The sequence below is a fragment of the Peromyscus maniculatus genome, chromosome 15 (genome assembly GCF_049852395.1).
Source record: "Peromyscus maniculatus bairdii isolate BWxNUB_F1_BW_parent chromosome 15, HU_Pman_BW_mat_3.1, whole genome shotgun sequence".
In the NCBI taxonomy this organism is placed as follows: Eukaryota; Metazoa; Chordata; class Mammalia; order Rodentia; family Cricetidae; genus Peromyscus; species Peromyscus maniculatus.
Window position 1 is genome coordinate 78,874,924 of NC_134866.1, and position 27,272 is coordinate 78,902,195.

The 27,272-nt window shown below is 44.6% G+C and overlaps 1 protein-coding gene across 1 annotated transcript in view; it reads right to left on the reverse strand.

Moving 5' to 3' along the window:
• Positions 1 to 1,376: 1,376 nt before the first annotated feature.
• Mccc2 (methylcrotonyl-CoA carboxylase subunit 2) overlaps positions 1,377 to 27,272 on the reverse strand; it is an 81,140-nt gene continuing 55,244 nt past the window's right edge. Inside the window, exons 9-17 of the mRNA XM_006994412.4 lie at positions 21,723 to 21,822; positions 21,525 to 21,620; positions 18,181 to 18,253; positions 15,337 to 15,413; positions 13,493 to 13,559; positions 10,414 to 10,570; positions 9,747 to 9,861; positions 7,811 to 7,896; positions 1,377 to 1,805 (exon numbers count right to left, since the gene is read on the reverse strand). Coding sequence (XP_006994474.1) covers positions 1,688 to 1,805; positions 7,811 to 7,896; positions 9,747 to 9,861; positions 10,414 to 10,570; positions 13,493 to 13,559; positions 15,337 to 15,413; positions 18,181 to 18,253; positions 21,525 to 21,620; positions 21,723 to 21,822 — 889 coding nt within the window. The 3' untranslated portion in view covers positions 1,377 to 1,687. The remainder of the gene's footprint in view (positions 1,806 to 7,810; positions 7,897 to 9,746; positions 9,862 to 10,413; positions 10,571 to 13,492; positions 13,560 to 15,336; positions 15,414 to 18,180; positions 18,254 to 21,524; positions 21,621 to 21,722; positions 21,823 to 27,272) is intronic.

Here is a 27,272-nt window from a genome sequence, read left to right on the forward strand (position 1 = left end):
GTATAGTTTAGCATCAGAATGCCTTGCATTTAACAAAATAAATAATGAAATCGAGGGAAAGTGTATCTCAAGGGGAACACCTTACAAAGGGTTTAGTAGGACAGGCCCATAGGGTGGAGGAAATTGGCTCAAACCAGTTGCCAAGGCATGCACATAATGGACTTCCTTATGAACCAACCTAGAGTCTGCCTGAAGGCCTAGCAACAGTGGTCGTCAGAGTTCCTGATCGTGCCCAGCCAATGAGGGACGACCATGCAGACTGGGTGCTGTGAGGAGGGCATATAAGGCCTTCCCTGTTACTGAATAAAGGAGTTCGTTATTTGCGTTCAACTGACTCCTGGTGTCTGTGCCGTTGATGCCGCGCCTTCTCCTTCTCACCCCCTCCCCTGAGGGAGCCGCTAAGATCCAACAACACAAGGGAACTAATGAAGTTGGTAGAAAACCCAGTGTTACACCAGGAAAGGGAAGAACAACATTTCAGTGGGCAGTGTTCAACCAACTCGGACGCTACAGAGTCGCATCATCTGGTGAGGTCAGAGAAAAGAACCCACTGATATCAGCAATCGGAAGGTCAATGGCGACCCTGGGGAAGGCTGTTGGCAGTGAAGCCTGGGAACGACAGAGTGGAGGATGGGATGGAAAACAGCCCAGAGCGCACACAGTGGCAAGTCTGACTGCTACAGGGGATGGGATGGCGGCTGAAAGAAAAGCAACAGCTGCTTCTTCAAAATGAGGGTGCTGAAGGCTGAGGAAATGGATCAGTAGATAACGTGTTTGCCACACGAGAATGAGGACCCGATTTTATCTCTAGAACCCACAAAGCCAGGTGTGGTGGTGCATGCTTGCAGTGGTGAGGAGGCAGGGACAGGAGGGCTCCGGGGGCTCCCTGGCAAGCCAGCCTCACTGAGTCAGTGAACTCCGGGCTCAGTGAGAACCTGTCTCAAAGAACAAGGTGGATCGGGTGGAGAGAGATGGTTCATCAGGTAGGAGTACTTGCTGCTCGTCCAGAGGTCCTCAGTTTGGTTCCCAGCACCTACACTCCAGAACCACCTGTAACTGCAACTCCAGGGCAGCCTGGGCTGTTGTTCCCCGCCCTGCCCCCTGCCCCCAACACACACACACACACACACACACACACACACACACACACACACACACACACACACACATAAAATAAATAAATGTTAAAATAATAAAATAAATGTTAAAATCCTGAGGAACAATGCCTGAAGTTGGTCTCTGATCCCTACCTGAAGTTGGGTCTTTGATCTATACGTGAGTGCATGCACACATAAACACACACACACATAATCAAGAAAACAATCACTTCAGGGGTAATATAATTTTATATTAATCATCTCAACAACCACAGAATATATAGATTTAGAGTTTTATTTTCCATACTGTTTGTAATACTCCAAGGATAATTGCAAATCACTCTCTTCATTTTGTGGGTGATAAAAATGAGCCATGGAAAATGTCTCCAAGAAAAACTTTTAAAAAACCAAAGCTCATCAAGTAGTTATTCTCATTGATTTTTACAATTAAAAAGTACAACGTACTGTTAGGAAAAGAATTCCCGTGGCAGCTATGTGTCGAGTCAATCTCAACTTTTAGGGCTTAGTCACACATGTTAATTTTTGTGTGTGTGGCATGTGTACATGTGTGAACACGTTCCACGTCTGGGTTACATCCTAAAGATGCCGAAGTTGGTCTTCTGGATGGGCGCGTTGAGGGCTGCACTGATGCTGAGTCCCAGAACCAGCCTGGTGTCCACAGGATCAATAATCCCATCGTCCCACACCCTGTGGAAAGATGGAAATGGTCACTATGAACTCGCCATCCGGCCGCCATCCCTCCTTGTCGTGCTCAGAACCACTGAGAAGATTCCCTCCCATAGTGCAGAGAGCTCGTGACCAGTGCCTGCACACTGGCATCACCGACGGGAAGTCATCTTTGAGTGGAAGAAGAAAAGAATGGCAGTGGTCGCACCCGGGGATGCCACACGGAGCTTCAGGCTTGAAGGATGATTTCTGGTTCCCCTGCTACTTGCAGAAAGGTAGCGATCACATGGATCTGCTTTGGTCATGAACGTGGAGAGTCCCCTGAACAACCCAGCCACCTTACCACTAAAGGCGAATTGCCCAAAGACTCTTAGCAGCTGGGAGATCACTACATAAGCCTCGATACATTTTATTAATAAAATAAGTAACTTAAAATGCTGCTCTTTATTTTTTGCTACAATGGAAAAAAAAATAACCTTAAACTGCTTTGAAGAGAAACTTTTGAGCAGAGATTTTAGTTTTTTCTCACTGACATCCTCAAATTTATAAAGAAAAATGTATGAGGAATACCTTTTTTTTTTTAGTTGCTTGCTTTTCTTTTGGAACACCCCCCCCCCCCCGCCACCCCCAGCTGAGGACCAAACCCAGGGCCTTGTGCTTGCTAGGCAAGTGCTCTACCACTGAGCTAAATCCGCAGCCCCTGCTTGTTTTTCTTTTTAAAGATAGCTCTCACTCGATAGGCCAGGTTTACCTGGAACTTGAGCTCCTCCTGCTTCCGCCTTGTGCAGATGTGCCTCCTTGCCAAATGAGGAATGCCATCCTTTGGCGGTTATTAGTAAATGACAGTTTCACCTTCTCTACACAAACTGCCTCCCTTTAGCATCTGGACGGCACATCAATTATTAAACACTAGTGCTGTGGGACGGTCTGTATGTCAAATTGCTCTGATTGGTCAATAAATAAAACACTGGTTGGCCAGTGGCCAGGCAGGAAGTAGGTGGGACAAGGAGAGAGGAGAATTCTGGGAAGTGGAAGGCTGACACAGAGAGACACTGCAGCCGCCGCCATGACCAGCAGCATGTGAAGATGCCGGTAAGCCACCAGCCACGTGGCAAGGTATAGATTTATGGAAATGGATTAATTTAAGCTATAAGAACAGTTAGCATGAAGCCTGCCACGGCCATACAGTTTATAAGTGATATAAGCGTCTGAGTGATTATTTTATAAGTGGATTGTGGGACTGCGGGGCTTGGGGAACCTGGAGAGAAGCCCTCCAGCAACAAATGGCGCCCAACGTGTTGGCAAGAGTTTCCACCTAAAACCTGAGAAAAGATTCTAAAACGGAACTAAAAACAGCTTCCTAATTGTCTCTCTCAAATGAGCGGCAGCCTGCCGGTTTGAGCTACTGGCGGGTTCCTGGCGTGTGCACTCGATCTGCAGTATGGCGGGAATGAGGCCTCTGCAAGTGGCACATTAAGCTGCGTGGTGGATTTAGCTTTTGCTAGTACAAAAAAAAAAAAAAAAAAAAAAAAGAGGTTTCTGGGCTACACGCTGCTTGGATAAAAGCGTAGACCCACTATTTCTGAGAATTGTTGACTCCCAGAGCTGGCGGAAAATGTACCACCGCCATGTTGGGAAGCTGACGTGGGTGGAGCCAGCAGCCACAGCACTGTTTCAGGCTTAAAAGGCTGCAGTTTAAAGCAATAGGCTCAAGGTAATAAAAAAAAAAAAGCCACATAAAGATGGCTATCACACAGAGAATCTGGATTATGTTCTCTTTGATATTCGTAACTGAAGAAAAATATTTGATTGCAAAAGCTGTTGAGTTATGCCAAAATGTATATTTTAAAGGTACCTTGACTTCAAAATTTGGCTATAAGGATATGTTGCTTTGGAAAAGAGGCTCTGCTTTTGTTTCTACAGAAAGCCAGAGGCTATGGATTTGTTCCAGATTAAGATACATCAGGTTTGAACAGCCAAGACCACCTGAAAGGTCTCCGATGACACCATGGCCGAGATGATCCAACATCCAGAATCGTTTCAAGGCAACTGGCTCAGACAATACGGTCTCACGGACTACTCCATGATCCTAAAATTTTCTTTGTGTCCCCATAAGATACAGCGCCCCCCTCCAGCAGGAAGTAGTAAGAGAAGCTACTCCCAAATTCCCAAATATACCAAGCTGGCTTTGGAGATGTGTAAAAGTTAAAACCTTCCTTTAAAAAAAAAAAAGAAAGGGGAAGTGCTGTGGGACGGTCTGTATGTCAAATTGCTCTGATTGGTCAATAAATAAAACACTGGTTGGCCAGTGGCCAGGCAGGAAGTAGGTGGGACAAGGAGAGAGGAGAATTCTGGGAAGTGGAAGGCTGACACAGAGAGACACTGCAGCCGCCGCCATGACCAGCAGCATGTGAAGATGCCGGTAAGCCACCAGCCACGTGGCAAGATATAGATTTATGGAAATGGATTAATTTAAGCTATAAGAACAGTTAGCATGAAGCCTGCCACGGCCATACAGTTTATAAGTGATATAAGCATCTGAGTGATTATTTTATAAGTGGATTGTGGGACTGCGGGGCTTGGGGAACCTGGAGAGAAGCCCTCCAGCAACACACTAGCAGCCAGGGATCTCATCTTTGGTCATAAAACATTCATCACAGGGACCCTCTAATGTATCGATGGCCAATCAGCGGAAGGTTGTTTTTGGAACTGTAAACAGGTGGATTGATGGAGGATCCCTTGGGGGCTCGGGAGCAGCAAAACCCTCCAAGCAATGATGGAAGGGCTCGTAAATGACAGCCATTAAAGGCTTACCAAGGAAGAGGTTCAGTCAAATGCCCGGGAAAGTCACAGATGTCCACGTGTGCCACGGAGGATGAAGGGAACACGGGGCAGGGGCTGAGATTCGAAGCACTGGTCTAGCATGTGAGAGGCTCGATCCCCAGAATAACAGGTAATGAGCCAGAGGCGCCAATAACAGGAGATACTAAGCCGGGTGGTGGTGGCGGCGGCGGCTGCGGCAGCGCACGCCTTTAATTCCAGCACTCAGGAGGCAGAGCCAGGCGAATCTTTGTGAGTTCGAGTCCAGCCTGGGCTACCAAGTGAGTTCCAGGACAGGCACCAAAACTACATAGAGAAACCCTGTCTTGAAAAAACAACCCCCCCCCCAAAAAAAAAAAAAACAGGAGATACTCCAGAAACTTGACTTCTACCACATTCAAACCTAAGCAAGTCAGAGAACCACTGCTAATCTGGGATTTACCAAACACAAGAACATCCCAAGCCAGCTTGAAAATCATCTTTAGGAGAAAGTTGCTGTCTCCCCGCCAAGCACTGTTCCAATTAACAGTACGATTAAGCACCGACAAATTAACAAACAAACCCTCCTGTCTTTCAACACTGACTTCCAAAGATACATCTATGCGGCCATGCTTATCACTGATGCCTTGAATGCAGTCCATTAACAAGCATTAACGTCAGTGTGACAATAATAAAGGATACAATCTTTCCCAAGAGGTGATTCACTTTAGGCATTAAAAAACAAGTCCATGAGCTGGGCGGTGGTGGCGCACGCCTTTAATCCCAGCACTTGGGAGGCAGAGGCAGGCGGATCTCTGTGAGTTCGAGGCCAGCCTGGGCTACCAAGTGAGTTCCAGGAAAGGCGCAAAGCTACACAGAGAAACCCTGTCTCGAAAAACCAAAAAAAAAAAACAAAAAAAACAAGTCCATGGCTCATAAGAAATTCTCTATTTTTCAAGTTGAGTATTTCAACTGTCCCTGAGCATTTCAGCCAAAGTCTCATGTGAAGAACTGTCAGTGAGCTTCTATACATGCTTTGTATTTTATTTAAATCTCTTACATGGTTTTCTACAGCTCCTCTGCCTCTACTGGCTGCTACTACTGAATGTCTGTTTGCATGATGGCAAAGTGAAGCACATCTTTGTTATTCAAGCCAAAGATTATGAAGTATGTTGTTACTAATTAAATGAACCAATGACCCCCCACAATATCTGTCTGTGGGTGAAAAAAACCAAACATACACACAATGAGCATGAAGACAAAAAGAATTTCTGAAAATTCACAAATATGCTCAGGATGTAGCTCTGACTGATGTGGGATTTCTGTATGTCCTGTGGGAGCCTGTTCTTGGGTTCCTCGTGGCGTTACCCAGCAGGTCCGCATAGAGGATGATTAGGACCACGGGCCTGAGTGCAGGTGTCTGAGATGGTCTGCACTTGGCTGTGCTGGGGGATGGTCTGTATGTCAAGTTGCTCTGATTGGTCAATAAATAAAACACTGGCTGGCCAGTGGCCAGGCAGGAAGTATAGGCGGGACTAACAAAGAGGAGAAAAGAAAGAACAGGAAGGTGAAAGGAATCACTGCCAGCTGCCGCCATGACAAGCAGCATGTGAAGATGCCAGTAAGCCATGAGCCACGTGGCAAGGTATAGATTTGTGGAAATGGATTAATTTAAGCTATAAGAAAATAGTTAGCAAGAAGCCTGCCATGGCCATACAGTTTGTAAGCAATATAAGTCTCTGTTTACTTGGTTGGGTCTGAGCGGCTGTGGGACTGGCGGGTGACAAAGATCTGTCCTGACTGTGGGCAAGGCAGGAAAACTCTAGCTATATCTGACAGTGGAGTGCTGACTGACCATGCTAGAGGCCCTGGGGTCAACCCCACCCCCAGCACTGCATAAACTGTGGTGGTGAGACATAGGACCTGTAATCCCAGCACTCCAGGGGTGGAAACAGAGGGATCGGGAGTTCAAGGTCACCCTTACACTTAGCCAGTTCTTACTTAGCCAATCTGGGCTATAATGAGATCCTCTTGCCAGACAACAAAAATCCCAAATGTTATTATTTGAACTCAACTAAACAGTACACTTTAGATCAGGCGGTGGTGGCACACGCCTTTGATCCCAGCACCCGGGAGGCAGAGCCAGGTGGATCTCTGTGAGTTTGAGGCCAGCCTGGGCTACAGAGCGAGATCTAGGACAGCCAAGGATACACAGAGAAACCCTGTCTTGAAAACCAAAACCAAAACCAAAACCAATACACTTTAGTCTTTGTACTCTACTGTCAAGAGCAACGCTGGCCGTGGGGGATGAATTCCAAAGGCCGAAATGGATTCTAACTTTCTTATTTTCTTCCTCCCTTCTCTCCAGTCTGCCCTTACCAGTAAAGGGCATGATTCAAGGCATAACCTAATTTTAAAAGACACTGGTATTTATTCTTTTCTCCATCTGCCCCAGGGAAGAAAGAAGACATGGCTTAGATTTGTCTTTATAACACTGAACATTACAGTTATTGGAAAAACCATCTGAAAGCGCGTCCCCAGCGGCCTCCAGCTGGGACAGGCAGAGAGAATTTATTGCCTCATTACGATCAGGCTGCGTAGAAAACAAACAGCCATCAGCCGCAGTGGTGTCTGAGGTAATTACTCGGCCCTGACATGTGGACCCTGGCTGTGACTAATCACCTTCCGAGTATGCAAGCACACTTGTTAACCAGCGCCGATATGTGACCAGTCAAGCTCACGCTTACAACAGGGGAGCAAACAAAGCATCGGGACGGCCACGAGAAATCCATGTGCGAGAGCAGAGACGAGGATCAACTCCTGAAGGCGTAACACCCAGGATCAGAACTCCTCAGTTCCTGGCATGGTCCTCCTCTGGCTCCAGGGCCATACCACTCTATGGAGACCCTAACTGGGGTAGGATGTGGGGAAAATGGAGGTGGAGTTAGAGCACAAGGAAGCCTGGGAGGAGGGTGGCAGTTGAGCATGAACGAATGATAGTGTAAAAGTAGCCGCTTGGCCGGGCAATATTTTCGTTATTGAAACAAGGTCTTTCTATGCAGCACATGCTGACCTTGAACTTCAGTTCTCCTGCCGGAGATGCCCAAATGCCCAGTTGATACTAGGAAGGTCAACCATCCCAAGAGCTGCTGAGGTCTCTGAGGCTGCTGCCCTGGCTGCCAGGAATCCCCCACCCCTCAGGGATTGAGAGAAGGCCCTGCTCCCACCTTGCGCTAGAGTAATAAGGGTTTCCTTCCTCTTCAAACCTCTTGATGATGGGCTCTTTCAAAGCTGCCTCTTCAGCACTGGAGAACTGAAAGAAAAAAAGACAATAAACCAGTGTCACTGGGACTGACTCCCCTAGACAACCTCGTAAAGACCTGCTCTGAGAACAGTTATGGTGCACCTAACATTTGCACAGTGACAGATCGCAAATGATGCTTTAACATATAGGGTCTTGCTGGGGACACAGGTTTAACTGTCAAAGACATACAACACAAAGCCAAAACCAAGGGTGTCACACATGTCACTGTGTTCCTGCAGGGTACAACAGTGAATGTGAGTCACATTATATAGATAAAAAGCATTTAACAATCTCTAGTTTAAAAGGAGATGGCCAGAGCATGATGACACATGCCTTTAAGTCTAGCACTTGGGAGGCAGAGGCAGGTGGATCTCTGTAAGTTCCAGAACAGCCAGGGCTACACAGAGAAACCTTGTCTCGAAAAACCAAACCAAACCAAACCAAACCAAAAAAGCCAGGCACAGTGGAGCACACCTTTAATCCTAACTCTTCATCGGAGAATTCATTTTTCAACTGTGCAATACTCAAGGGCTAGGGATGTAGGGTGGTACAGCACTTGCCTAGCATTTGGCTTCGCCCTCCAAAATAAATAAGTAAATAAACAGCTATACTAGAAACACATGGCTTACTTCAAGTAAACCTTGCCCTCCCTCACGTGCATACTTGAATACGCTGGAGGGAGACCGGCATTTGCATAGATGAAAACGGATGATTTAAATATCTATACATCAAATGAACCAAAGACTGGGTACTTAACAAGGGATTGCTTTTGTCTGCTAAAGTTCAAACATGCCTTCAAAACATCAGGCGGACTCACTCCACCACCTACACTACCAACAGCACCCCCTTTGGCCATCCTCCACCTCGACACGCACACAAGCCCGACACACACACACACAAAGCAGAGGGAGCACTCTGCTTCAGTACTAGCTGGCCCTAAGGTGAATTTAAAACACCAACTTAAGTCTACAGAGTTCCTGCTGCCAGGTTGGGACCAAGGGGCAGGCTGCGGAGACAGTTCAGTGGGTAAAAGCACTTGCCTCAGAACCCTGAGGACCTGAGTTCAAATCCCTAGCATCAAACAAGGTGAAAGGTGAGGACAGTACCAGAGGTTATCCTGACCTCCCATGCAAAGGCATTTTCATATATGAATGTGTGCACGCGTGCACACACACACACACACACAAAGATAAGGAGGGGGGAGAGACATGAGTGACTGTGCACCACCCCAGCTCTGCAGACCCCATCACTGACCACGTGATCCCTGTGGCGCACACCGAGGAGGTGTCCACGTCATCTTTCCTATGATGAGACAGTAGCCGTATCAAGAACACACAGCTGCCATTTCAGGACCTGGCGCTTAAACACAGCCATTCAAAGTCATCAACTACACACACCTACAGAATACCTGAAGACTCTGACAGAGACACAGAGACTCCGTCTGAAGGGCAGCCGCCCTGATTTGTCTCTCGTCGCGTTTACTCTCGTTTCCTCCCACTTTCCCCACAGCTGTACTTTGACAGAATGCTAATGCTATCCAGCTGAATCTCTCGCAGGGACCCTGGACAACAATGTAAAACTAAGACAGAAAATACAGGTCTGCTGCTTTGGGCCCAAAAGGAGTAAGTGGATTTCCTTAGACCTCACTAGCTACAAAAGAGTAAGAAGTCGGTGTGTCTGTGTCTGGTGCTCGGGAATTTCGGGGGCCACGGGTACGGGTCCGTGGTACCGTGCTTGCCCGGCCGGCATGCTCGAGGCCGGGGAGTGGAGCCTCATCACCCTCCCCATGGACACACAGGTAGCCTGGGGCTCCGCTGGTGACGGCCAAGCCCACCTGAAGAAAGAAGTCACTTACTTACCTGCTTTCCCTCCCGCGCTTTCTGGTCTCTTGCCACAGTGGCTAGCACGGTGGCTGCCTGCTCTCCTCCCATCACTGAGATACGGGCGTTTGGCCACATGTAGAGAAATCTTGGGCTGGGTGGAAAGACAAGAATCATCCAGTTCATCATCCAGGACAATTAAGCCTGGTGGCAAAGGTCTGTAAGCCTAGACCCACTCCAGATTAAAGATCGAGTGTGCTGAGTGTCATTTTATATCCCAAGCTTGGAATAAACTGATAAGTTATTTTTTGTTTGTTTGTTTGTTTGTTTGTATACAGGGTCCTCTTGTAGCCCAAGCCCAGGCCTCCAATCTGCTGAGTAGCATGGCTGACCGTGAACTCCTGATTCCCCTCCCTCCACTTGCTAGGAGCTAGGATTACAGGCGTGTGCCACCAACTGCCTGGCTCTAACACGGCCATTTGTTTTTTGTTTTTTCGAGACAGGGTTTCTCTGTGTAGCTTTGCATCTTTCCTGGAACTCACTTGGTAGCCCAGGCTGGCCTCGAACTCACAGAGATCCGCCTGGCTCTGCCTCCCGAGTGCTGGTATCAATGGTGTGCGCCACCACCGCCCGGCTTACATGACCATTTGTAATTACACATGAAACACATTTGCTTGTGTCAAAGAACGCTCTGTTGACCACCCACCTATAGGCTCTGCCACACATCCCGTAGTTTCCAGCCCCGTAGGATCCCCCAATAATGACGGTTATCTTGGGCACTTTGGCACAGGCTACCGCAGCCACCATCTTGGCGCCATCTTTGGCGATCCCTTCGGCTTCATAGTCTCTACCAACCATGAATCCTAGGAGCGAGAACAGAAACACACAGGCTTGGGCAATGAAGGGGTGCGCGCGCAGAAATCAACTCCACCGAGGTACAGTCAGGTCCCGGCTTAAACTGACTTTACCATAAAGCTTCTTAGACTCACAAAGCAGTCACATGAGACGTACGTACGTACCCCAACCAACCTGGGCTTTAAAGGGCTGAAATAAAAATTCCTCTCCTCACTTTTCAGATGTCCTTAAAACACTTTGTTTCAGTCACACACACAGATCTCCGAGCAACAGAAGGAAGCAATCTGTCGTCGTCGTTGAGAGAACATCTCAAAGCAGAGGCTTGTCGGGGAGAGAGACTGTGACATCGCCCTGGGAAGGTACCGCCCGCCCGCCAAGCCAGCCTGGAAGGTTTCCATAGCCACTGACCTGGTTTAAAATAGAGACTGTTCCTTTTGCAGCGCTGCTTAAAACTTTGATGAAATAAAGATTAATGTTTCATGGGGATGCTGAATCCCCGCCAGGGGCTCAGCAGCAAGATTTTGAGAAATGGTTTTCCTTTGTATCGACAGGATTCCTGTTTCCTCAAGCCCCAACTCTGAGGAAAAGTGCTCTATTACAGCTGTAGCATGCATTCCAGGACAGGGGCCATCCTTCAGGTTCAGGGTCTCCCTCCCAGCCTGAGGCTCTGAGGGAGGCATTTCTTCCCCCTACATATCTAGACATGCTTGTCTAACCGACGCTCTGCCCTTGGTTGGCAAATCCCCAGCCTTGTGACATCAAGTTCAGTCCAGCATCCCGAGGGAGGAACTGGGTGTGCTGGGACACTGGAGGAACCACAGCAGGGCCCTTTGCCTTTGATGAGGTCTGCCACTCCGGCCACCCTTCAGAGCAGCTCAGCATTGCTTTATTCCGTGTCTCTTGACTTTCCAGAACATTCTATCACAGCTGCCCCCAAGAATCGGCTCTTTTCAAACCCTCACCGGACCAACTCTACAATCTGCCTCCAAAAGAAGAGAAGAAGCCGTTTAATCTGGTCTTCTCAAATCCTCCTTCCGACCATGTAAACAAACACACACACACACACACACACACACACACACACACACACACACACGCACACTCACAAATAACCCTGTACAGTCATGCTTCCTATCTCCCTATATTCTTAACTCTGTAGAAAAACAAAACAGAGTGGTAGTATTCTTCCCTGAGAACCCTTCCCACTCTTGGGAATTCTTAGTTGCCCTTAAAAAAAAAATCCGTTTGCGAGATTTATTCAGTGGCATAGCGTACATCCATCCACACACCAGTGTCTCACAGGTCCCTCAAATGCAATGCTGCAAAACACAACGCAGCCTCTGCTCCAAAAACAGCCCAAACAACGTGAAAATGGGAAAATTGTCTAAGCAAATGTTTAACTTCCCGGTGGTGAGTCACTGTCAGGAACGAAGTCCCTAAAAGCGGTGAACTTCAGAGACCTTTCTGTCTGTTCTTAGTAGGTCATCAAGTAGGGAACTCTCAGGTACCATCTGGAGCTCATTCCTGTCAAAGTTCATCAGGGGCTGAGGAAGTGGTCAGTGACAGGGTACTTATCTAACATGTTTAAGGCCCTGGGTTCTACCCACAACACTGGAAAAACAAAACAGGAATCACACACACACACACACACACACACACACACACACACACACACACACACACACACACACCATCTAACCTGCCTTGAACTTGAACATAACACAGAATGAAAGATGCTTTTGCACCATTACTATATAAGGTCCTTCTCAAGGTTGAGAGGCCTGGATGGTATACATGATGAGCCTGCCTTACCTCTACAACTAATTAAAAGCCTCTCTGTTGCTGGGTATGGCAGTGGATGTCTTTAATCCTAGAACACAGAAGGCAGAGGAGGCAGGCAGATCTTTGTGAGTTCCAGGCCAGCCCAGTCTAGTTAGTGTGCTCATGGCAAGCCAAGGCTACCCACTGAAACCCAGTTTTAAAAAATTGTCTCTCTGTCCCAAGGAAAGGAAGATTTTGGTAGCCAATGTATCTGAGATGTGTGTCTACATTAACACAATGCATCATACAAAATGGCAGAGCAGAAAATCTCTAAACCCTATAGCAAGAGGCCTTCGAAATCAACCTACTCCAGCTTAGGATCATCTATGGAACGTGAAGTTCAGAGGCATAAAGGAACTCACTCTGGTCACAGGTCCTGCCCCTCTTCGGGGTTAAAATGCAAGCCCCCAGGCTTCAATGCAAACATACATTTTTCCAAAGACATCACTGACGGAGCCATCTCTCCAGTGCTGAAGTAAAGTGCTTACCATGAGGCACAAGGACCCGATTTTGATCCCTAGAACCCTCACAGAATGCCAGGTGGTATGGTGTACATGTGTACGCCCAGTGCTGGGAAGACAGAACAGGAAGCTCTCAGAGAACACTGGGCAGCCAGTCAGAGACTCTACCAACCTCAAAAAACAAGGTGGGCAGCTCCTAAGAGATCACTGGGCAGCCAGAGACTCTACCTCAAAGAACAAGCTGGACAGCTCCTAAGGAATATTTGAAGTCAACCACTGGTCTCTAATGTGCATATGTGCACACACCTCATAGAATAGATAGAAAACTGGTTGATATAATTTCAGACAGAATTAACTGTATGGTAAGAAGTAAGGAGATGCCCACAGCATGTGCTTGGAATCATTAGGATACTGAGGCAGTGAGTTGGGTAAGACAGGGGACACCCTGCTGCTCCATGGTTGAGAGGCAGATATGAACAGGAGTCAAGAGAAGCCATTTGAAAGTTTGTGATACACACAAACTCCACTAAGAACACGAGATAATCTCACACTACTCCGTATTTATGAATACTCTCTGCGTCAACATCAGCCACCGTGGACTGTGAAGCTTCGGACCAGATGCACACAAGTCGAAGAACTCCTGCTCACCGGTGATGTTCTGGAGGAACAGCAGGGGGATATTTCTTTGGCAGCACAACTGGACGAAGTGAGCACCCTGTAAACACAACATCAAAACACCCGTTCAGTATAAACAAATGCACTCCTACCAAGCATCCCACCACGGCCACACTTCCAGTCAGAGACAAGGAAGAGCACAGCCCGTCTGGCTAGGCTGACCTCTTGTTTACAGTAACAGTTCGGTGATGCCCGGTCACCAACAGGACGTAAGCGACTGCGGGTTGTCCTTCACTCACTTGACCTAACGTCCTGTGAGGTCTGGGGTGCGGAGCCGTGAGACAACTGCTGTGTCAGGATGAAATCAACCTCACACTCAGACAGCATGTGAGCTCAAACGATAAAAAGAAAGGACCCTGTCACCATGAACGGCAGGAACATGTTCTCATTCTCCAGTTCTCCACTTCAGAAAAGGCGGGGTGCAAGCCCTCTGGGGCATCAAGGCTGACGTTTACATTTGGGTGACCATTTGACATTTCCTCCACCTCAAGACTTACCGATACAATCAAATAAACAGAACTTTTAGATTAGGTCACTGTTGGAGACTTCTGGCCTTGAGGCTAAGAAACTAGTCCTCACCTATCTTTTTAACCATTCCCTTGTGTTTTCTTCTTCTGTTTTCACAAATCCCTTTACCTCTTCTAGAAAGGCCCTGGCAGGGACAAAGCTTCAGTATGACTGTTTATAGAAATGAGGAAATCACAGAGACCTTTGGGGCCTATTTCAATACATGAAATGTCAGACTGGAGCCAAATATGACTTCTCAAGGGTTTACCTATGCCAAGGCAGAGACAGACCAGACAGTTTGTCTAGCTCTGGCCTGATGTTTACACTACAGAAATGAATACACTATATACTTGTGTGTGTGTGTGTGTGTGTGTGTGTGTGTGTGTGTGTGTGTGTGTTCTTCAAGCTGTTATTTCAGGAATATTTAATATCTTTTAAAACACCAAAGGACCTTCGTAATAGGATTATGGGTAATTCTTTGAAGCAGGGTCTCTCCACACAGCTCAGGCTGGCCTTGAACTACCCGCCTACCTCAACCTCCCACATGTAGGACTACAGGAGTAAACTACACGCCCAGCTGATTCTTCTTTTCTTTGGGTTTGTTTTCATTTTAGAATTGAGTTGAGGAAACTATATGAACAGCAGAATATAAAGATTAGTTTTATTGTTAAACATTTCTTAAAGACAAATTCACCCTTGATTAGCCCAAGAACTTAGAAGCCCGTTCCTCTATCAGTAAGGGGAACTGCTCTGCTTACTGAAAGGGAAAGATACACCTTTTTTGTTATTGTTGCAATGTTTTATCAAAGTGCATGAGTTACATTTCACAAGCTTAGGAGAATCTGAGACAACCAATGTGAAACCCAATCCTAAATGCACTGCACATTCCCAAAACGTAAAAATAAAGGATGACCGAAGAGGTCACATCTCAGAACCACCCACACAGGGTATCAGAACCTCTCCGGCATGTTGGGGCTATAGAACAAGGCACTCTCAGGGCAAGAATTCCCTGCCTCATTGGCACACTTCCCTGTAAGCAATTACAACCCCAGCCCCTCACGGGGATTGTCCTGAAACACCCGACAGACTTTAACAGTGCGTCACCAGCTCCTCACACCATGCTGACGTCAACTACCATAGAAACCGTGTCCAACGTCCGCACTCAGGCACAAGCACACACAGGTGTTTTGCTTGCTAAGAAATACGGGTAATGCTATAGAGCTCTCATAAAATCCATTTTAACTTATTATTTTACCTTCAAAATTAATTATGTTAAAGCCTAAAATCTTACTGCATTCAACAGCACTTGCCTTTTTTGCAGATTCAGAAAACAAAACTCCATTGTTTCCAATGATGCCTACGGGGTATCCAAATATTCGAGCAAATCCTCAAGAGAAGATGCAAAAAAAGAGTTAGGATTTTCAGGTGGGAGTTTTCATTTGCAACAGAGGCATACTACACATTCTTTAATTTGAGATCAATGTTAAAATGTGAATAGAGGTCATCTACAGTATAAAAAAGCTCCTGTCACAGTGCTTTATTCCTAAAGGTACCAGGTTTTATGTTTTGTCTATGTGTCTGGAAAACCCATGCTCTACGTAGGGCTATCTTTATTTACTTAGTTTGTTTAAATGACTCTTTCGGAATATGCACATAACACACGTGAATGCCCCCAATGCACCAGAGACCAGGGTGCCCTGAAATATTTCTTTTTAAGTTTGAAATATTTCAAACTTTAAAGAAAATCTTTAAAAAGAATATTCTGATCTTTTCTTCTATGTTCGTCCCTGGGTGCCATCTCCCCATCACCAACACGCTTCCATTAGGACTCCAAATACCCTGACTGACAGACAGACAGACACACACACACACACACACAAACATGTGCATGCACATACGAGGAAGAGGGAAAGCCCAGCCTGCCATTCTGTGAGGCAGGTGCTTCAGGTGATTTCAGAAAAGGCTATTTCACAAAGCAGATGAACCTGGCTAGAGAAAAATTCTTTCCCCTTTTCAACAAGCCTGGGTCCAACCAGAAATAGGTGTCAAGTGTTGAGAACCCAAGAACTTACTGGCTATACCTGGACGGCGAGTCAAAGGCACCGTCTACCCTTGGACTCAGCCTCTATGCTCCAGGGCATAGCTAAGCTGCCCACCACAAAGCGGGTACTCTAAGCATCACACAAAGAAGACAAATAAAAATTGAGTCAACATATGGATTGAGTCAGAATGCTGAATTTTGAATGATAGGCTATTTTCTTTAGCCTTGCCTGGATTTTCGTTTTTATTGCCGTGATTTTTTATTGTGATAGAACACGCTTTGATGGCCACGTAGGATTCTCTGTGGTTTTCAGGCCTAAAGTTCCAGCCAGAGGCCCATGGATGATGAAATCCTGAGTGTACTGACCCTTTAGAAGCATCTGAAGAGGGGTAAGCTTCCAAACAGTCGGTGTAGTGATCCACCCTGAGTCCTGCCCCACCCACAAAGGGATAGAAATCCAGCACATGATGCTACCTTTGCGGACTCTTAACCACTTACATGCTCAGCCCTCCCTAGGCCCTGCGTGGGGCGAGAGTGGAGGTCGAGGCACGGACGGACGGACGGACGGACGGGCTGGGTAGGGCGTATGCTCCTACTTGTGCCAGCCTCTCCATCGAGGAAGGGCCTTTACTAACTGACCCAAATAGGAAAGCAGGATGTCACAGAAATCCTCCCGGGCCTCACGTGAGTATGGAGGCCGGAGGGAACCTTAAGGAGCTTGCAGAAATACCTGAGCCTCTGACATCTGGTCTCCACTCTCCCCCTTCAAGCTTCCTCCTCAACTCTTGCTCCCCTGACTCCCCCAGCCTTACATGAATTCTGGGACGATGGAGAAGAGATGGGGGACTGGCTGTCCCTGATGCAGCGATACAAGAGCGCCGCAGTCTTTCAGCGGGTACCCAGCAAACACATAATGGGAGATGGCAGGGACGGCCCATCCATCTTGGAGGAAGTGGAGAAGCCCTGGCTTGTCTAAACTGCTACACAATGAGGAAGACATCCTGCACTGCTGGCGGACTAATCCCGTCCATCTATCAAACAAAAAGCTCTTGATCACTTAAACACCTAGAGAGAAAAGCATAAATTCCCCTTCCGCATGAACCATCCTCTCACTCATAAACTGAGCCAGGAGAAATTGCCAAGGTTTAGTCCTAAGCCTCCACGTACGGCTGCAGTTTGGATTTCTGCAGCTTCTCTTTCCCTGTTCTGATAAGTTTTATACAGAGTTACTACTGTATTTTCAGGCTTTTTACAGTCTAATAAAATTCACAAAAATTGTTCTGCCATTTCTCCACTGGAAGGTTACTCTGAGTCTAGCATCTGTTTGAAACAGTTTCCTTCAAAGGCTGACAACCCCAGCACCTTAGACTGAAGAACTAACTTGTACACACCCCTGTTTTTCCCGACACAACACAATGTCCTGCATTCTCAATCTGGTGTTTGAATGCATCCCTTAAGAGGGGGCTGGAGAGATGGCTCCCAGGTTAAGAAAACTTACTGCTCTTGCAGAGGACAAAGGTTCAACTCCAAGCACCCATATCAGGTGGCTTACAACTGTCTGGATTTCCAGGGTATCCAATGCCTTATGTCTCCATGGTGACCAGGCATGTACAGGGTCCATAAACATATGCAGGCAAACATTCATACACATAAAGAAAAATAAACCTTAGGAAACAAAAATTATCTACAGGGAGGCTGTGGGAAGACTGAACTCATTCCACAGCCTTTGGTGAACTACACATTCCATAAAACCCCAGATGCACTACAGGTAAACAGCCAGGATGCAAGCTGGATGCTTGAAAATAATTGCTACCCAGAGAACAAAAAGCATGACAGATACTCTCTGCTCCTGTTACTGCAAGGCCACAAAGCCAGAGAGGTAAGAGTCCACACCACAGTATCTGGCCATCGTCACTGTAAGCTCTTTGGGTCCAGGAATCCATTCGCGAACAAATCATCTGTCTAAAGCAGCGTCTGCTGACAACTGACTCACAAGTTTGTGCCTTCCTGGATAACAAAGCTCATGCCAGGCGCATGGAGCCTTGAGACAAGCGATGACTTACTTCCGACGCAACGGGAAACGTTCGCTATTTTCAACTCTTCGATTTTGTACCTGTAACTAGTGTGTCTCCATAGAAGGCCTTGAACTCATTGAATCTGCTCCCATCCACAATTCTGGCAATGACCTAAGAGGAAAAATAACAATGCTCCTGAGCAATGACATCACGAAAGCATTTCTGCACCGGAGTTATTTATAAGGAAGGCAATTCACAGTGAGGTGTCACTCTCCATCTCACGCTATGCAGAAAAATCTCTTCAGAATTTCCCTTGACTTGCGTGGTTAGTGCCCCACCCAGGTCATCCCACACTGTGATGGAGTAGAGACTCCACAGTGGTACTGCACACAAGAGAAGCAGGCAGAGAACCTGGGGGCTGGTAGCTAGGCCCAGAGCTCCAGGGGCAGGTTCAGTTCCTTGGCAGGGGTTCAAAGAGTCAATGAAAACCCAGAGCATAACTAAGGGCTTGGAGTGAGGAATGTTGGTTGGCTCCACATGTGACCAGATGTTCCAGGGTAAGTCACTTATTAGAAAAAAAAAAACTCTTCTATACTCAACGCCATTGAGGAGATGAAGAAAGGGTTCTGACAGCTGGGAAAATAGATGAACTGGTAATAAAGGAACCCACAAAAATGATGCTGAGACAAACAGTTGGCTCTGACTCCAGCTCTACCACAGGGAAACATCACAAACCCTTAAAGACCCAGTGATGCAGCTCAGTGGCAGAGTACTTGATGAGCATGTTCAAAGCCCTGGCTCCACCCTCAGCACTGCCTGTCCCCTCCAAACAGTCCATTATGCCCTATAAACCTGTCTGTGACCCCCTCCCTCTATAGAGGGTAACTTTTAAAAAGTAAGAACTAGAACACAATGTCTCTGAGTAAAAAGTACCTGTTATTACTATTAAGCCTCAATAAATACTCATTGATCCTCAATATCAGCCAGCTGAAGGACTGGGTATATATATCGTTAATCTGAAAGGAGCAGACATTTCTAGAGAGTATTACCCCTGAGCCTCCGTCACACACGTCTTTCAGTAGAGCTCATGCTCAGCACGCTGAGGCCCTGACTTCAATCCTAGCACCAAAAGAGAAGACTTACACCCAAAGCCTATTCCACGCTTCTCCAGAACCCCTCTGAGTGGGTTTGCATTACTATATAACGCTCATGCTCCCTTAGCTGAAACCTGAGGGACTCATCCCAGCATCTCTCTCCGCAGAAAGGAAACGCTTACCTTAAATTACTTTTTAGTTATTTTCCTGACTATGGGAGCAAAACAACTCTTGGTGCTGCAGTCCTCTCCAAGTGAACCATTTGACAAGCAATGAACACATCACAGCTGTCGATCTTCGGCGTGAAGATGGAGCTCCTCAGAGGCCCCAGCAACCCAGGGCCACTTGGTATAAAACAACCTCAGACTGGCTTTATAATTACTACATAAAGTACATTAATTACCTTCAGAAGAACTCAAGCTTCGGGAATAGACAAGCAATAGGGTGATAGTCTCAATTCTAGCAGCAGGAACTGATATTGGAAAGGCTGGGTCCCCCCACGGCACCTGACTGAGAGAATGGGCCCCAAACTCAAGTTCTGTAGCTCAGCCTCCAGCACCGCTGCATCTCCGTGTGCTGTGGAGGCCTCTCTGGGAGGCTCATTTATAATTGGAAAAATGGAAACCACAAATGGCCGGCAAGAAGCAGCCAAAGGCATGACTGCCATTAAAAGGCACTAAAAAGCACACGAAAGCAGGAGTTCTTGTCTGCTGCTCACCCCTGTACATCTGATGCTCAGAATATGTACTCAGCAATGCTTCGGGGTAAGTGAAGAAGTGGCTATTCTAAAAAGATTGTTCTCAGCAGATGGTGGGTGCCAGTTTTTTCTTTATCTGTACTTAGTTGAAAGTTGGGGTTGGGCTAAAATCCAATTCTAAAGTTTATAGCTGTGTCATGTTGCTAAAGTGAAGTACCATTGGAATTTCTATAAAATCAAGACTTAGCAGTAGTAACAAAGTGTTGCTTAAATATCTACAGACATCTCTACAGTGCAACAACACCTTCAATTCATGCAAAAAAAAGTCTGCCTAACACGTTGACAGACAACACTATGGAAATTGGGACCTAGTCATGGAGAAATGGTTACTGAAGAGATTTTTTTTAAAGATAAGGAATAATATACGTATTTACACCAGAAAAAAAGTAGAGTTTTAAAAAAATTATTTACATGGGGGAAATTAAACATATGTGTACACATACATATACCAAAAACACATTATTTAGACTATATATAAATGTACATAGCCATGCCTCATCCATGAGAACTTGTTCTATGTCCCATACCCAAATCCACAGATGCTGAAGTCTCTTGTACTGAATGCCTTAATTTTGCATATGAGTTATGTAAATATTCCTGTAAACTTTGAATCATCTCTAGATTACTTATACTAAGTAACAGAAGATAAATGCTCCATATGAACAGCTGCTGTACTATGCTGTTTAGGGAATAACAACAAGAAAAAAAATATGTATGTGAGCAGTACAGACAAAATAGCCCTCTCAAGGGTTTCTGAGCTGTGGTTGGTGGAATCTGAATACACAGAGTCCCCAGATAGAAATACATATGTGTGTATATATATATAATATATATAAATCCCCAGATATATAACTGTATATACAGATCAAGCCAAATATCAAAATATTAGCTGTTCTTTCCAAATGGTAGAACAAGCAATTTTCTTTTTTGTGTTTTCTACACAGGCTCCTCCCGCCCCCAATAACCAACAGAAATTAAAATTAGTCTTACAGTCAAGAGGGAAGGCACCTTAAGATATTAAAGCCTCTGGCTTAGAATCTCATTAAGATGATTTCCTAATTTAAAATTCCTTCTGCCAGCTATGAAGAAGAGAATAAAATCAAAGCCTACCCACTCTAAACCAACACTGAAAACTGCCACTCTAGATTACAGAAGGCTGTGTCACAACCTGTCACCATGGCAACGTCTCCCACTATAATTGTCTACTCCTTGCTAATGTCATACTGATCTAAAAAGGTATGTTTTTCTGCTCCAACAACTTGCTGACATTTTGTCTATTTTGCGAAATAAGAACCCCGAGGAACAACAGTTGAGAACGGTGTGACTACCCTCCACCAATGGCATGGCCCACAGTAACATCAAGTCCCACACGTGAGTGAACCAAGCTTTCCTGTGGTACAGTGAAAACTCGAATCACCGAGAGTCCTTCCTCACTTGTATTTACTGTAGACCAGAGACACCAGGTACTATGCCAAGACAGTGCTCCCGGGTACCACGGCTCCTTACTGAGACCCACACTTGTCCGTCTGTACGAACACAAACCCTAGGGTTGACAGCTGGACTCTCGGCATGGGTCCCGCTCCCCACATACCTCTCGGACATCAAAACTTCTCTTCAGGTTCGCACCGACTATCCCATACAATTCATCGGCGGGGAATAAAGGCTCCTCAGAAGGCTCGACGGTAACCTAGAGACGTTTACGAAAATCGCACTGTTTACAGACAGGATTCGGGTGGCTCGGGCGAAAGTGCTCCACAGGGAAAGGCAAGACAGAAGGTTTCCTACTCACATCCAGTTTCTTCTGATAATTGAGACTCCTCACAACCTTCCTTGTTAAGTGGAGGGCATGGTGGTCGTCCAAAGCGTAGTGGTCAGTGACCCCAGACTTTCTGCAGAGTAAAGCACACTCTAATAATCAAAGCCTGGGAAAGGGAAGTAATTAAATACCCTAGGTCTCAAATATCCTCCCTAATCTAAGGATGATCAGGCACCTTTACTTCTTTTTTTTTTTTTTTTTTTTTTTTTTTTTTGTGATATATATTTTTTATTTTACAATACCATTCAGTTCTACATATCAGCCATGGGTTCCCCTATTCTCCCCCCTCCCACGCCCTCCCCTTACCCCCAGCCCACCCTCCATTCCCATCTCCTCCAGGACAAGTCCTCCCCCGAGGACTGTGATCGACTTGGTAGACTCAGTCCAGGGAGGTCCAGTCCCTTCCTCCCAGACTGAGCCAAGTGTCCCTGCATAAGTTCCTGGTTTCAAACAGCCAACTCATGGAATGAGCACAGGACTTGGTCCCACTGCCTAAATGCCTCCCAAACTGATCAAGCCAATCAACTGTCTCACCTATTCAGAGGGCCTGATCCAGCTGGGAGCCCCTCAGTCTTTGGTTCATAGTTCATGTGTTTCCATTCATTTGGCTATTTTTTTTTCAATAATTGAGTAAAACTGAAATTTATTATATGCCACAGTCGTCCTACGGACCTCCATGCTATATATATATAGCCTCTATGGTTCTATGGGTTGTGGTCTGATTGTTCATTTTATATCTAGAATCCACCAATGAGTGAGTACATACCATAACTGTCTTTCTGGGTTTGGGTTACCTCACTCAGGATGATATTTTCTAGTTCCATCCATTTGCCTGCAAATTTCATGCTTTCATTGTTTTTCTCTGCTGAGTAGTACTCCATTGTGTATATGTACCACATTTTTTTCATCCATTCTTCCGTTGATGGGCATCTAGGTTGTTTCCAGGTTCTGGCTATTACAAATAGTGCTGCTATGAACATAGCTGAGCATGTATCTTTATGGTATGTATCAGCATTCTTTGGGTATATGCCCAAGAGTGGGATGGCTGGGTCTTGAGGTAGTTTGATTCCTAATTTTCTGAGAAACCGCCATACTGATTTCCATAGTGGTTGTACAAGTTTACATTCCCACCAACAGTGGAGGAGTGTTCCCTTTGCTCCACATCCTCTCCAACATTGGTTGTCATTGGTGTTTTTGATCTTAGCCATTCTAACAGGTGTAAGGTGGTATCTCAGAGTCGTTTTGATTTGCATTTCTCTGATGATTAAGGATGTTGAGCATTTCTTTAAATGTCTTTCAGCCATTTGTAGTTCTTGTTTTGTGAATTCTCTGTTTAGCTCTTTAGCCCATTTTTTAATTGGACTGTTCAGTGCTTTGATGTCTAGTTTCTTGAGTTCTTTATATATTGTGGAGATCAATCCTCTGTCAGATGTGGGGTTGGTGAAGATCTTTTCCCAATCTGTTGGCTGTCTTTTTGTCTTATTGACTGTGTCTTTTGCCCTGCAAAAGCTTCTCAGTTTTGAGAGGTCCCATTTATTAATGGTTGTGCTCAGGGTCTGTGCTGTCGGTGTTTTATTTAGGAAATGGTCTCCAGTGCCAATGCGTTCAAGAGTGCTTCCTATCTTCTTTTCTATTAAGTTTAGTGTAACTGGATTTATGTTTAGGTCTTTGATCCACTTGGACTTGAGTTTTGTGCATGGTGACAGATATGGATCTATTTGTAATCTTTTACATATTGACATCCAGTTATGCCAGCACCATTTGTTGAAGATACTTTCTTTGTTCCATTGTATAGTTTTGGCTCCTTTGTCAAAAACCAGGTGTTCATATGTGCATGGATTAATGTCAGGGTCTTCAATTCGATTCCATTGGTCCGTATGTCGGTTTTTATACCAGTACCAAGCTGTTTTTATTACTATAGCTCTATAGTAGAGTTTGAGGTCCGGGATGGTGATGCCTCCAAGGGTTGCTTTATCGTATAGGATTCTTTTAGCTATCCTGGGTCTTTTGTTTTTCCATATAAAGTTGAGTATTTTTCTTTCCAAGTCTGTGAAGAATTGTGTTGGGATTTTGATGGGGATTGCATTGAATCTGTAGATTGCTTTTGGTAAGATTGCCATTTTTACTATGTTAATCCTACCTATCCATGAGCATGGGAGATCCTTCCATTTTCTGATATCTTCTTCAATTTCTTTCTTTAGAGATTTAAAGTTCTTATCAAAAAGGTCTTTCACTTGTTTAGTTAGTGTTATCCCAAGGTATTTTATATTATTTGTGGCTATTGTAAAGGGTGATGTTTCTCTGACTTCTTTCTCAGCCCTTTTATCATTTGTGTATAGGAGGGCTACTGATTTTTTTGAGTTGATCTTGTATCCTGCCACTTTACTGAAGGCGTTTATCAGCTGTAGAAGTTCCCTGGTAGAGTTTTTGGGGTCACTTATGTATACTATCATATCATCTGCAAATAGTGAAAGTTTGACTTCTTCCTTGCCAATTTGTATCCCTTTGATCTCCTTTTGTTGTCTTATTGCTCTAGCTAGAACTTCTAGTACTATATTGAATAAATATGGGGAGAGTGGACAGCCTTGTCTTGTTCCTGAATTTAGTGGTATCGCTTTGAGTTTCTCTCCATTTAATTTGATGTTTGCTGTTGGCTTGCTATAAATTGCTTTTATTATGTTTAGAAATGTTCCTTGTATTCCTATTCTTTCTAAGACCTTTATCATGAAGGGGTGTTGGATTTTGTCAAAGGCTTTTTCAGCATCTAGGGAGATGATCATGTGGTTTTTTTCTTTCAGTTTGTTTATATGGTGTATTACATTGACTGATTTCCGTATGTTGAACCATCCTTGCATCCCTGGGATGAATCCTACTTGGTCGTGATGGATGATTGTTTTGATGTCTTCTTGGATTCGGTTTGCCAATATTTTGTTGAGTATTTTTGCATCAATGTTCATGAGGGAGATTGGTCTGTAGTTCTCTTTCTTTGTTGCATCTTTGTGTGGTTTGGGTATCAGGGTAATTGTAGCCTCATAAAAAGAGTTTGGTAGTGTTCCTTCTGTTTCTATTGTGTGGAACACTTTGAAGAGGATTGGTATTAGTTCTTCTTTGAAAGTCAGGTAGAATTCTGCACTGAAACCATCTGGTCCTGGGCTTTTTTTAGTTGGGAGACTTTTGATGACTGTTTCTATTTCTTTAGGGGTTATTGGTCTATTTAAATGGTTTATCTGGTCTTGATTTAATTTTGGTATTTGGTATTTATCCAGAAAATTGTCCATTTCTTCCTGGTTTTCCATTTTTGTGGAGTACAGGTTTTTGAAGTATGATCTGATGATTCTCTGGATTTCCTCATTGTCTGTTGTTATGTCTCCCTTTTCATTTCTGATTTTGTGAATTTGGGTGTTCTCTCTTTGCCTTTTGGTTAATTTGGCTAGTGGTTTGTCTATCTTGTTGATTTTTTCAAAGAACCAACTCTTTGTTTCATTGATTTTTTGTATTGTTCTCTTGTTTTCTATTTCGTTGATTTCAGCCCTCAATTTGATTATTTCCTGGCGTCTATTTCTCCTGGGTGAGTTTGTTTCTTTTTGTTCTAGAGCTTTCAGTTGTGCTGTTAATTCATTGGTATGGGATTGCTCCATCTTCTTTATGTGTGCATTTAGAGCTATGAATTTTCCTCTTAGCACTGCTTTCATAGTGTCCCATAAGTTTGGGTATGTTGTACTTTCATTTTCATTGAATTCTAGGAACTCTTTAATTTCTGTCTTTATTTCTTCCTTGACCCATTGATGTTTCAGGTGGGTATTATTCAGTTTCCATGAGTTTGTGGGTTTTCTATAATTTTTGTTGTTATTGAGTTCTAACTTTAAGGCTTGGTGGTCTGATAAAATACAGGAGGTTATTCCAATTTTTTTGTATCTGTTGAGATTTGTTTTGTGTCCAAGCATGTGGTCAATTTTTGAGAAGGTTCCATGGGGTGCTGAGAAGAAGGTATATTCTTTTGTGTTAGGATGGAATATTCTGTATATATCTATTAGGTCCATTTGAGTCATAACATCTGTTAGGTCCTTTATTTCTTTGTTAAGTTTCAGTCTGGTAGATCTATCTTTTGGTGAGAGTGGTGTGTTAAAATCTCCCACTACTAATGTGTGGGGTTTGATGTGCGTTTTAAACTTTAGTAGTGTTTCTTTTATGAATGTGGGTGCTTTTGTATTTGGAGCATAAATGTTTAGAATCGAGACTTCATCTTGGTGGATTTTTCCTGTGATGAATATGTAATGTCCATCCTGGTCTCTTTTGATTGATTTTAGTTTGAAGTCTATTTTATTAGATATTAGGATAGCTACACCAGCTTGTTTCTTAGGTCCATTTGCTTGGAAAACCTTTTCCCAGCCCTTTACTCGGAGGTAGTGTCTGTCTTTGGAGTTAAGGTGTGTTTCTTGTATGCAGCATATGGATGGGTCCTGTTTTCTAATCCATTCTGTTAGCCTGTGTCTTTTTATAGGTGAGTTGAGACCATTGATATTGATGGATATTAATGACCAGTGATTGTTAATTCCTGTTATTTTTTTGGTTGTGTTGTGTTGTCCTTCTGTGGTGTATGTTGGTGTAGGATTATCTATTGCTTGATTTTTCATGGATGTGTTTAGCTTCTTTGGGTTGAATTTTCCCTTCTAGTGCTTTCTGTAGGGCTGGGTTTGTGGACAGGTATTGATTAAATCTGGTTTTATCCTGGAATATTTTGTTTACTCCGCCTATGGTGATTAAGAGTTTTGCTGGGTATAATAGTCTGGGTTGGCATCCATGGTCTCTTAGTGTCTGCATGAGGTTTGTCCATGATCTTCTATCTTTCATAGTCTCTATTGAGTAGTCTGGTGTTATTCTGATGGGTTTGCCTTTATATGTTACTTGGTCCTTTTCCTTTGCAGCTCTTAATATTTTTTCTTTATTCTGTGTGTTTAGTGTTTTGATTATTATGTGGCGAGGGGACTTTTTTTTTGGATCCAGCCTATTCGGTGTTCTGTAAGCTTCTTGTATCTTCATAGGTATTTCTTTCTTTAGGTTAGGAAAGTTTTCTTCTATGATTTTGTTGAATATATTTTCTGTGCCTTTGAGTTGGTATTCTTCTCCTTCTTCTATCCCTATTATTCTTAGGTTTGGTCTTTTCATGGTGTCCCAAATTTCCTGGACGTTTTGTGTTAGGACTTTTTTGTCTTTATTGTTTTCTTTGACTGACGAATCTATTTTCTCTATCGTGTCTTCAGTGTCAGAGATTCTCTGTTCCATCTCTTGCAATCGGTTGGTTATGCTTGTTTCTGTAGTTCCTGTTCGTTTTGTCAGGATTTCTATTTCCAGCATTCCCTCAGCATGTGTTTTCTTTATTGTCTCAAATTCATTTTTCAGATCTTGGAATGTTTCTTTCATCTGTTTAATTGCTTTTTCTTGGCTTTCTTTGATTTCTTCCCATTTTTTGTTCGTTTTTTCTTCCATTTCTTTAAGGGAGTTTTTTATTTCCTCTTTAATGGA